The sequence below is a fragment of the Haliotis cracherodii genome, unplaced genomic scaffold (assembly GCF_022045235.1).
Source record: "Haliotis cracherodii isolate W230 unplaced genomic scaffold, xgHalCrac1.p SCAF_10, whole genome shotgun sequence".
Taxonomy (NCBI): domain Eukaryota; kingdom Metazoa; phylum Mollusca; class Gastropoda; order Lepetellida; family Haliotidae; genus Haliotis; species Haliotis cracherodii.
This window is the reverse complement of record NW_027266265.1, coordinates 35,270,330-35,282,428: the sequence shown is the minus strand read 5'-3', so window position 1 is coordinate 35,282,428 and position 12,099 is coordinate 35,270,330. Positions and strand designations below refer to the sequence as shown.

Genomic DNA, 12,099 nt, shown 5'->3' with positions numbered 1-12,099 from the left:
ATGGCTGACAATGGTTGGAATTCCATTAGTCATAAATGGTCTCTTTTCCTGATATCACTAAAAAATGAACATGTGTCCCGATTATAACAAAAAACTGCTGTACTTCTTTCTGAAACAAACCTGTGCAGTACTGACACTATGGATGTAAGATTTACTTTAAGGAGCCAGACACAGGTTATTGGGTATTATAGCTAAAATGGATAGAATTATCATTAAACTGCCAGCATGTTATCAGAAATGAGCTGGCCACTGTAACTTGATAATGCCCTCAAATTGCTTGGCGACAGGCCAATATCATGCCCGTTGTTAGGTGACGTCATAGAATAGGGATAGGTGATGTCACGTTCAATAGTGACATCATCTAGTTTGTTCTACGACGTTTCCATATTTGTAAAAAGTGGGTCAGTGACATTCGTGTTGATTGCAGTAAATGTTTCAAAACCCATATTGCTGTTTCCTTTTATGTGATAACAAATTCCATCCATTTTTAGCTATAATACCCAATAACCTGTAAAAGAATTGGTTAAAATATAGTGCGGGCGGGCAGTGTCATTTTAAAAAATTTGGGGGGGTTTGTTCAAACAAGTATATAACCAAATAAACAGTAGTGTAACCAAACAAACAGTTGTGTAACCAGATAAACAGTTGTGTACAATCAACCTGGCAAAGGGCCTCCCTACATAAATGTATTCCTTGATGAGTGAAATACTGGAATACAGTATTTGAATACCGTTAGACTTCAGGAATTTTTTATATTTAAAAAAAAAATAGAAACATAAATGAAACATGCAGCGAACTTTATGATGATGCAGGCGGTGCCTGAGAACCAAGACTATTTTTTTTAGTCTAAATGATGTGTATAAACGTTTTTAACATAAAAAAAATCCCACAACATGATGTTGAAAAGTATAGGTCACGTTTACCTTGACAATCAGGAATCAGTTGGGTCGCAAAATCCAATATCTATACAAGAGGGGGGTATTACTTTTCAGTTCACTCCAACAAATCCCTGGCCTGAATGCTCCATACAATGGATGACTGGCCCGCCTGCACAAAATCCCCTTTGCTAAGAGCACTCTTAAGGATGTTAAGGGTGACCTTAAAATTTTTTTTACCCTGGTTTCACAAAGGGCCATCAGTGTCATAGTAAGGATAAGATTTTCTATGACCACCCTTTGCACTAAGATGGAATTCTTTTGCAATGGAGATGCTAGAGTAGTGTCCCTTGCCACAACGTGCCCCTGCACTCACATAATCGGGCAGATGACTGAAGTGGTTGTAAAATGTCTACGTCAACTAAGCCAAAACGAGTGCGAAAGATCAACTTCAGCAGTAAGGAGTCATTGCTGAAGCAGTAAAACTTCACAGTGATGTGATTTTTTCCATTTTTCAAACACCATCACTAACAATGGAAAGAAGAGGTTGTTGGTTTCAATGGCAAAAATGGGTACCATGTGGTCCATGTCCCTTCAAATGTCAATTGGCAGGAAGAGTTTTACAGAGGCTTTAGATAGTTTTATTGAAGGCTCTTGATATGCTTTAGTATGAAATCTCAAATCTCCATGAAGAACTCCCTCTTGCTCAGACAACGAAGCGTTAACAAGAATGTGTTTCTGGTGTAATTGCATGGGAACACTTAGTGGAATGTTCAATGAAGGGTCTTACTTCCTTTAGAATCTCAAAGATAGCTGCTCTTGGCATTCTGTACCGAGGAATGAGATCATCATCAGATAACGTGTCCAATCCTGTAATTTCCTTTCTCTTTTGAACAGATTATTTTTCCAAGCTTCATTCAATATGACGAATGCCGCCATTTTCACGAGCATTCTTGTAACTAAAGATGGGTCATAGTTCCCTTAAGTTTTGATCTTTATATACGATGATCTTAGCCTAAGGGGGCTTTGATAAAGAGGTTGACGAGCTTAATGTAGCGCTAAGGGCGAAGTTATGATCACCTGAGACTAAGGGGGCTCTGTGCAAGGAGGCCCTGGTCCTGAAGTTGGTAAAAATATATATGGTGAGATCCACAATAAGAAATGTGAGGTATTTGCGTGCACATCACCTGGGGCTAGTCCTGGTGCTTGAATAGGAAATTGTGTTTGGGGCTTGGGCTAGGGTTAGGGTAGGGATTTCCTGGGGATAGGGATTGTGCTAGGGCTTGGGTAGGGATTGTGCTAGGGCTTGGGTAGGGATTGTGCTAGGGCTTGGGTAGGGATTGTGCTAGGACTTGGGTGGGGATTGTGCTAGGACTTGGGTGGGGATTGTGCTAGGGCTTGGGTAGGGATTGCGCTAGGGCTTGGGTAGGGATTGTGCTAGGACTTGGGTAGAGATTGGGTGGGGATTGTGCTAGGGCTTGGGTAGGGATTGCGCTAGGGCTTGGGTAGGGATTGTGCTAGGACTTGGGTGGGGATTGTGCTAGGGCTTGGGTAGGGATTGCGCTAGGGCTTGGGTAGGGATTGTGCTAGGACTTGGGTGGGGATTGTGCTAGGGCTTGGGTAGAGATTGGGTAGGGATTGTGCTAGGGCTTGGGTAGGGATTGCGCTAGGGCTTGGGTGGGGATTGTGCTAGGGCTTGGGTAGGGATTGTGCTAGGGCTTGGGTAGGGATTGTGCTAGGGCTTGGGTGGGGATTGTGCTAGGGCTTGGGTAGAGATTGGGTAGGGATTGTGCTAGGACTTGGGTGGGGATTGTGCTAGGGCTTGGGTAGGGATTGTGCTAGGGCTTGGGTAGGGATTGTGCTAGGGCTTGGGTGGGGATTGTGCTAGGGCTTGGGTAGAGATTGGGTAGGGATTGTGCTAGGACTTGGGTGGGGATTGTGCTAGGGCTTGGGTAGAGATTGTGCTAGGGCTTGGGTAGGGATTGCGCTAGGGCTTGGGTAGGGATTGTGCTAGGGCTTGGGTAGGGATTGCGCTAGGGCTTGGGTAGGGATTGTGCTAGGACTTGGGTGGGGATTGTGCTAGGGCTTGGGTAGAGATTGGGTGGGGATTGTGCTAGGGCTTGGGTAGGGATTGCGCTAGGGCTTGGGTAGGGATTGTGCTAGGACTTGGGTGGGGATTGTGCTAGGGCTTGGGTAGAGATTGGGTAGGGATTGTGCTAGGGCTTGGGTAGGGATTGCGCTAGGGCTTGGGTAGAGATTGTGCTAGGACTTGGGTGGGGATTGCGCTAGGGCTTGGGTAGAGATTGTGCTAGGACTTGGGTGGGGATTGCGCTAGGGCTTGGGTAGAGATTGTGCAAGGGCTTGGGATAGGGATTGTGCAAGGGCTTGGGTAGAGATTGTGCTAGGACTTGGGTGGGGATTGCGCTAGGGCTTGGGTAGAGATTGTGCTAGGGCTTGGGTAGGGATTGTGCTAGGGCTTGGGTAGGGATTGCGCTAGGACTTGGGTGGGGATTGTGCTAGGGCTTGGGATAGGGATTGTGCAAGGGCTTGGGATAGGGATTGTGCTAGGACTTGGGTAGGGATTGTGCTAGGACTTGGGATAGGGATTGTGCAAGGGCTTGGGATAGGGATTGTGTTAGGGCGAGGGCTTGGCCTTGGTCAGGGTTTAGGGTTAGGGTAAGGGCCAACTAGGACTACATGCGACTGTTGACCTTCTTCCTGACAACCTCCATTTGACTTCTTGACAGGCCAAATGTGGAACATTCCTGGAACATGCAGAAATACATTGTCTACAGCAAAAAAAACCTGTACATCTATAAATGCCCCCAGAACACACTGACCTAATTGCCTTGCCCTAATGAAGAACGTAACAGAAGCTTGATGACGAGCTGATGAGGAGCAGAATGAGGATGATGGGGTGTTTGCTGCCTTTGCCCATTTCCCAGTTAATCCAGTCAAGAATTTCCTGTTCCGCTGTCTAACTCAGCCGCCATTTTGGTTTGAGAACCAAGCTACCTCAGCCAGAGATTAGTACGATTGCAAGCGGCTGAAAGTTAGCGCCCCGTTATAAGGCAAATCGCTGTACATTGCAACACACGCTACTAACGGGATCAGGTGGTCACACTCGCTGACTTGGTTGATGAATGTCATCGTATCCTAATTGCGTTGGTCGATGCTCATGATGTCAATCACTGGATTGTCTGGTCCAGACTTGATTATTTACAGACCGCCAACATATTTCTGACATACTGCTGAGTGTGGCGTTTAACAACAACAAACAAACATTTAATCTTCGGATGGGGTTTGGTGGGCAAATTTTAGTTTGAAACAGAATATTTCAACAAATCAAAACATGCAATTTCATTCTATGAAACAAGAAGCCAAACAACATTTACTTTTTTTACACAAAACATATTTTGCAGAATACCCAAACATGCAGTTAAAACAATTCTTGTTGTAAAGCTGAGAACAAACAAGTTTTTTCCAGCCTTTAGAGGAACACATTAGATTTTTCAAGAAAATCCCACATTGAGAAATAAACTAAGACCCTGTGATAAGTAAGCAAACACACTAACCACTGGACTAGACTTTCCTGTAACTGTATAAGAGACACATTTAAAATTAACCAACTGAAACATTATGACAGTTTATAGGGGAAAGGTTAGGTGAGATTGGTCATATTTTGTTGCCCACCCCCCATACATGTTAAATGTTTACAAGACCACTACCCTCCCTATAATAAATGACCAGTCCCTAAATAATGTTCAAACAGTTTTGCATAACCCAAACAAGGCCCCTCCATATAATTGTGATAACTTTTGCACTGTCATTTCTTCATGACCCCTAAATCTCACTCTTCCCATCCCCATAAAAAATTACCAATCCCTCATCCAAGCTGGAGAATAACCTTTTCCTTTTTTGATTTAGCATCGCGCCTCCTACCTCATCAAACTGCTCCAGATTTCCATTCCCGCCGAGGTAGCCATTGAGTCGGGCTGCCACAGCTGATGTGATGATCTCATCGTTGTTGAGGTGGAGTGACTGGACGAGGTCAGGGTAGTGACGCAGCATATACTTCTGGTGGTAGCTGAGAAAGACAGAGTTACCATGACACTATCCACGTTAAACATTTGCAGTTCTGTCCATTGGAAGCACCCATTTATGTACCTCCTTTATTTCATCATCTCTTAGGACAACAGGGGCGTTTGGGTAGCCTAGTGGCTAAAGCGTTCGCTCGTCATGCCGAAGACCCGGGTTCAACTCCCGACATGGGTACAATGTGTGAAGCCCATTTCTGGTGTCCCCTGCCGTGATATTGCTGGAATATTGCTAAAAGCGGTGTAAAACCATACTCACTCACTCACTCTTAGGACAACAGTGTTCCCGTTCACTGGGTTTTTTTAACGGCAAAATTAGGCTTGGACCAGTAATTCATGTGGCTGCCAGTCCCTGTGGACCAGCAAATAAAGTACCTTATAAATCAGTGTTGTGGACCAAAACATCGGCGATAAACAATAAAGCTTGTCTGTTATCATCAGGGTTTCCTGTTGTCTATTTTTAGTTCAAGGAAATAACATTTTGCTGTGCTTCGAGGTTAAATATCCATTTATAGTGACTTCGTCTTGAAAATATGAAAGTGAAACATTTAAAAAAGTGAGAAAAAGTTTGCAGTGATGATTTCAATGAATTTGTCAGCCATGAACATGCACTGTATTGAACAGGATGTTGAAAGAATTTAAACCAGGCAATTATAATACGTTTATTTATTCGTTCAAAGCTGTGACTGACAAAACTAGAGGGTGACTGGTAATTTTGAGAGTATGTGTGTTTGTTTGTTTCTTTGTTTGTTTGTTTCTTTGTATAATGACACACTCAGCAATATTCCAGCTATATGACAGTGGCCTGTAAATAACAACTTCCCGAGGCAAGAGAGTTAACTGACTTTAAAAGTCCAGTTTCCACCCTTGCCGAACTAGGCTTGAATTACTGGGCTCGATCGTAGCGCCACCAGTGGCTATTACCAGTTATGTTCCTTCTAAGCCTCTCCTATGGACCAATCAGATTCCACCTCTCGTATCACTTGCGTTTGCTTCACACGAAATGGTGGCGCCAAGACAAGACGATCTGATCGATAAACAAGATCTATATTGTGATAAAACGGGTCTTACATCGCGAAATGCATCAAATCACGGGAGCACCTTGATTAAAAACGTGTAAAGGTTTGGAAAATATCTGCTGACAACGAGTTGGCGGTGCACATGCTTTGCAAATCCTGCAATCGACCGAAATCTGTACGACAGTTTACGAACCAGATTTCGATTTCGGTGCGCGATTTTGATTGGACTATGCATAGACTCGTTAGTCCAGCCAAAATGTAACTCCATAATACCAGCCTAGTTCGGCAAGGGTGGAAACTGGACTTTTATAGTCAGTTAACTCTCTTGCCTCGGGAAGATGGTAAATAATTGAGTCTGGACAAGAAATCCAGTGATCAATATTGTGAGCATATCGGGGTACTGGGACACAATATCAACCAAGTCAACAGTTCTGACCACCTGATCCATTAAGTCGCCTCCTACAGCCAGTGTAGGTTGTGGTCCTCTGCACGGCTTTAGTCCTGCCCCACACTGAACCACATGTAGCACATGTGTGTCCTTAGGCATGTGATTGAGTGAGTTGGGTTTAACGCGGCTTTTAACAGTATCCCAGTCATATCACGGTGTGTCAGCTTAATGTAGGAGGAAAAGCCCGAAGTGATGCAGGTATAAGATGTTTACCACTTTGGTGAAACCCACGAGCATGGAATGGTGCTGACAAACCTAGAGACATAATCGGGGTGAGCCGGGATTCAAACCCACAATAACAGGTTTCTGGTGTGCGCAAGGGATGCAACTCTGCACAACGAATTGTGGTGCCTTAGACGACTTGGCCACCCTTGCCCCACCTTAGGCATCTGACTTTATTTGAAATGTGCCTCTGTACACCCAGCAGTAACAATGGGTACCCAGTGGGATGAGATGGAATGTTAACCTTCTAGCGCCTGACAAGGCAGCTTGGGTTGTATACTCCCTAGGGAGCTGAGAATGAAAATCGAGTGCACACTGATCCAATGACTGGAGCGATAATGTAGCCCTTTGAGCATGCACTGAATGTATGGAGGCTAGCGCAATATATGTGCCCTACATTATTATTTTTATTATTGTTTATTATTATTGTTTATTATTATTGTTTATTATTATTGTTTATTATTATTATTATTATTAGGTTGCTGAGGACTTATTCTAGAAGATGGGGTGGCATCAGTGAAGACAGGGTTGATGTATGGGTTTTATTTTTTAAACTTGATCAATTCAATGTTCCGGTACAGGCGTTTGTAACTAAATAATTTAGTCTGGTGGAGAATGGATACAAATTATTTATCATACAAAAATGGTCTTATAATATGCTGAAAAATCAAGGATGCATCTAATACACCTCGTCAAAAGTATGATCGAGAGTATTACAAATGAAAATACTAATCTGTGATGAATTTACTCCTTAGCATTATAGAAGGTCTTTGCCTTGCTAATCTACAAAAATCAAGGATGTGTCTAATATACCTCATCAGAAATATGATTAAGAGATGAGGTGAGGTGAAATGGGGTTTAACACAGTATACTGACTCTGAGCCGACCAGTCCTTGTTTTCGCCCCTTAATGGCAAACGCCAGGTAGGGTAACAACAAGTACCATCATTTAACTTCTTTTGGTATGACAGTGCCGGGGGTCGAAACCCGGACTTTCTGCTCTCTGCTCTGCTCCACTAGACCATGGAGTTGGTCTACAATTAAGAGCATTACAGATGAAAATACTATATCATGTGATGAACTTACTCCTCGGCATTATAGAAAGTCTTTGCCTTGGTAATCAGTGTGGCTATGGGGCGGGCTCGACTACTCTGCTGTTCCTTCATAGTGAGCTCCGCCAGCTTCCGCTGCTCCTCATCATGGTAGAATATGGCCGACATGTACTGCCGACTGTGGGATGACATTGGGTCGTGATTCTTCCAGAACATCCCCAGCAGAGCACGGAAACTGGTTAACTCTGGATCAAACACAACCTCGACGGTCTCTGTGTGGTCACCCCTAACAACAGAAACATACTGGAATAACACGTCAGTTGTGTTAAATGCAATCTCATTAAAATCAGATCTTAGTTCTCGCTGCCGCTGAACAAAGATCTGAGGACATCCCATTACCTTTGCGAACTCTGACCGACCAATGGAATTACTGACAAGAAGTCGACATAAGCAAATCAGAAGGTAGCTTTTTCGTGCTTTACGGCACTAATTTCAAATTGGCGATAACGCTTCGAAACATATTTTGACAAATTCGCGCTTAAAAATTTGAAACCTGAACAAAAGAACATTCTAGAATGGCTAATATATGGTCTAGATTGTATAGATTCAATAGTTAAGCCCATAAGTATCGTTCGGAATACCCCGTTTTAAAGTTTTCGAGGTTGCCTGATTAGAAATCACATTCCGACTGTCACTTTCATGATCTGGTAAGCGACGCTCTGATTGGTCGGATGAAAGGTCTTTCTGACGTGACCCCTAATGGGATGTCCTCAGATCTTTGTTAAGCGGTAGAGAGAACTAAGATCTGATTTTAATGAGATTGTGTTAAATGACACTATAAAAAGGATTCCAGTATAATCACAGATTGTCAGCTTGATGTGGTGGAAAGCACAAAATAATGCAATTCTTAAGTGTTTAACACTTTGGCAGTGTTCCCATTAACCAGTAATTACCATGTTTTTCCATTAAAGTTAGGCTTGGACTGGTAATTCATGTAACTGACAGTCCCTGTGGACTGGGAAATACAATACCTCGTAAATCTTTGTTGTTGAACAAAACATTGGCGATAATCAATAATGTATATTTTTCTAACAAAGTCAGCTTTTCTTTTAATTCTTTTATTTTCAGGGTTTCCTGTTGTCTATTTTGCTTTGCTTCGAGGTTAAAAATCAGTTTGAACAACATAGTCTCAAGCCAGAGTGAAATATACCAAAACAAAGGGAGAAACTTGTCACTGAACTTGGTGTGAATCATGTGTAGATCTAACCAAGCTATTTAAGACATCATGCCATTGAATTTGTCAGCCATGAACATACACTGCATTGAACATGATGTTAAAAGAAATAAAATCAGGAAATTTTCATGTTTGCATTTTTGTTCAAAGTTGGGACTGACAAAACTTGATGGGGACTGGTAATTTTTAGAGTTGCCAATCCACTGAAACTGGCAGTTTCAAAAGCCAGCGGGAACACTGCTTTTGTAAAACCAATAGGCCTGGGTTGATGCTGACAAACCTAGAAACATAACCAGAGCAAATTGGGGATTTGAACCCACGATCAGGTTTCTGGCACGATTAAGGGAAGTAGCTATACTCACCACTAAAAGAAACGTGAACCATACAAACATACAGAGAAGTTTGTACACTAAGAAGAGATGTTTCCCATGCGTACCAATTAATGACAAAACTAACAATCACTCAGATGTTACCACAGAGTATCTTTATTCTTATGATATGCTGAACATGATTTCCAAACTTTGCACGCTCATCCTGCACAAGACAATTGGTGCATCTCAAGTCCTGGATCTTTTAAGAGCATTATATAGCTTTCTCCTCTATCAGTACTAGTTTTGTGACCAGTCCATGGGTCTTATGGGCAAGTGAGTGGGAAATACATGCATTGATAATTTATTCAAAGTGCATATTTTCTTTGTTTTGTTTGACGTGAAATATGTTCAGTTGAATGTTTACATGAAAAGACGCAATGGTAACTTTAAGACATCTTGTTTCGATATTTCATTACAATACTGAAAAGGGAGACATCTTATATACTTGATTTGTAGACCGATGCTATGATTGCCATAAACAACAGAACTCAAAGATACCAAATATTTCCTGGATTGCATATTCATGTTAAACGGTGTCTCGTACACAGTGATTGTGAGAACTTGACTGCAACGTTTTTCCACAACCATTTTAAAACCATTTTCTGTATTTGGGACACAGAGATTGTCTTTACGAATTTTGGCAATTTGATTTCTAAAAACAAGGATTCTTGTGTTCATACCGACAGCTTAATTATGTGTGTTTGTATTTAACGCTGCACAGCAATATTTCAGCTATATGACAGCAACCTGTTTTCAATCGAATCTGAACCAGCAAAAGAGTGATTGATATTGTGAGCAACAATGCATGTCGTCAGGTTATGAAGGCACTCATTCAATTAAGTGACCACCCTGACCACCCAATCACTTTGGTCACCTTTACAATCAGAAAAAGTTGCTGGGGAAATATTCTAACCCAGTGTGCCCAAAGGGGGCTAAATTACCTGATTACAGTCAAGTCTTGTTAATCCGACACTTGTTAATCTGAATAATAATGGAACCGATGAAATCAGTGCTGGTTAGGCTTCATACTACAATGGCTGCAGAGATAAATTTGCTTAACAAAAACAATCAATGCTTAAAACAGGATTAATCACTTGTTTAGATTACATCAATCTCGTTATTCAGATGCATGTTCTCGCTACCGCTAACGACATCCCATTACAGGTCACGCCAGAACGACCTTTCGCAAACTCTGAACAACCAATTCAATGACTAACAGGAAGTCGACATTAGCCACTAAGAAAGCAGTTTTCTTGAATATTTCATTTTACATTTTTTATTACAATGCGTTTGTATTGTTATCTTTCGTGTATTTGTCTGATTTTCGATCAAAATTTTGATGCCACTTAATTTCGTTTATCCAACATACTTGTTAATCCGACATAATCATATGCAACCAACCATGATGGATTAACGGGACTTGACTGTATGTAGAAGGGAAAAAAGACTCACATGTTTCTATAAGTTGGGTTGGGAGTTGTGCCCCCTGTGAACCCGACTCGGGTGCCAATCACCCCCGGGGCACAACCGAACTGTGCCTCGGGGAACCAAAATCAGCTCATGGCAAACGTGGCAAGGTGTTTCCTCATCTTTCACCAATAGACCTCCTGCAACAGATAATGACTTTATAAATCATGAACATACTCACAGAAGCAAGGGCATTGGATAAGAATAATCAAAAGGTTTTTTTTTGAAAAAATACTAATACTCAATAGATCTTGGACGTTCGTTTGTTTGTTGTTTAATGATGCACTCTGCAATATTCAAGTAATATGACGGCGGTCTATAAATCCAGTGATCGACATCATGAGCATCGATCCACGCAATTGGGATACAATGATGTGCATCGATCAAGTCAGGGAGCCTGTCCACCTGATCTCGTTAATCGCCTCTTATGACAAGCTTAGTCGCAAGCATGGGTTGCTGAAGACCTATTCTACCCGGATCTTCACAGGTAATCTTGAAAGAATATAGTACCTTCAGTGATATTGCTTTGACAATGGCATTGAGACATTTCGAGATCTTATGAACTCTCAATAGGGCATAAGGCCTACATCTATATTCACGACAAGGACTATTATGAGTAATAACCTCTATATTTTTCCTACACAACATTTAAGGGGGACTTAAAAATTCTTGCCCTTTCTTCAGGGGAATGACAATGAGAGAGAACATGACATGTATGAAAATTATTATACATACAAATGAAGCCAGCTATCATTCCTATAGGTGAAGTCAGTTGTGACAAGATTGACGTTACACAATTTAGATGGAACTGAATGACATGACATTTGTTATGGGAGAGTAGGTACAAGGTCATGTGTTTATACAATAGATTACTCTTATCTAATGACAGATTTTGAACAAAAACCTCTGGGACATTTTATCTGACATTGTCTTGGAAAATGAACTGATTTGAAAACCTTGTACCTTTATAAATAAATACAAAGACAAGAAAAGGTGTCCGTTTTTCTTAGTTTTCTTTACCATGCTTACATAATCAACTATATTTGAGGAATATGTTCACGTTTTCTGTTTGCCTCTAAATATAATGACAACGATGAATGAGATCAAAAGAATAAAGATATAAATAAATCACTGAAAAAAACTTGTTGTTGACTTCGTCTCCTAATGTCTATCCGGAAGATATAAATAATATTTACCCACTAGTCTTTTCAGTTGTTGTGTTTGTGTTTACACTATACTCCTCACACCGTGTCACTGCCGTGTCGATAATGTATAGTGGGAGCGAATTCTACATCCTCGGTGTGGAGCTGGTTTA

At 41.6% G+C, this 12,099-nt stretch overlaps 1 protein-coding gene across 3 annotated transcripts; it reads right to left on the bottom strand.

The window, feature by feature from the left end:
- Positions 1 to 3,315: 3,315 nt before the first annotated feature.
- Positions 3,316 to 12,049, bottom strand: LOC139449820 (peptide methionine sulfoxide reductase-like). Of its 3 annotated transcripts, none has more exons than XM_071231365.1 (5): positions 11,981 to 12,049; positions 10,770 to 10,924; positions 7,747 to 7,998; positions 4,818 to 4,962; positions 3,316 to 3,640 (listed from the first exon to the last, which is right to left on the bottom strand). In XM_071231365.1, coding segments are annotated over exons 2-5 (471 nt in total). In that variant the 5' UTR covers positions 10,772 to 10,924; positions 11,981 to 12,049; the 3' UTR covers positions 3,316 to 3,568. The 3 variants fall into 3 exon arrangements, with proteins under 3 accessions (XP_071087466.1, XP_071087475.1, XP_071087483.1); XM_071231374.1 differs by lacking the exon at positions 11,981 to 12,049 and adding an exon at positions 11,917 to 11,976; XM_071231382.1 differs by lacking the exon at positions 11,981 to 12,049 and adding an exon at positions 11,814 to 11,887.
- Positions 12,050 to 12,099: the final 50 nt, after the last annotated feature.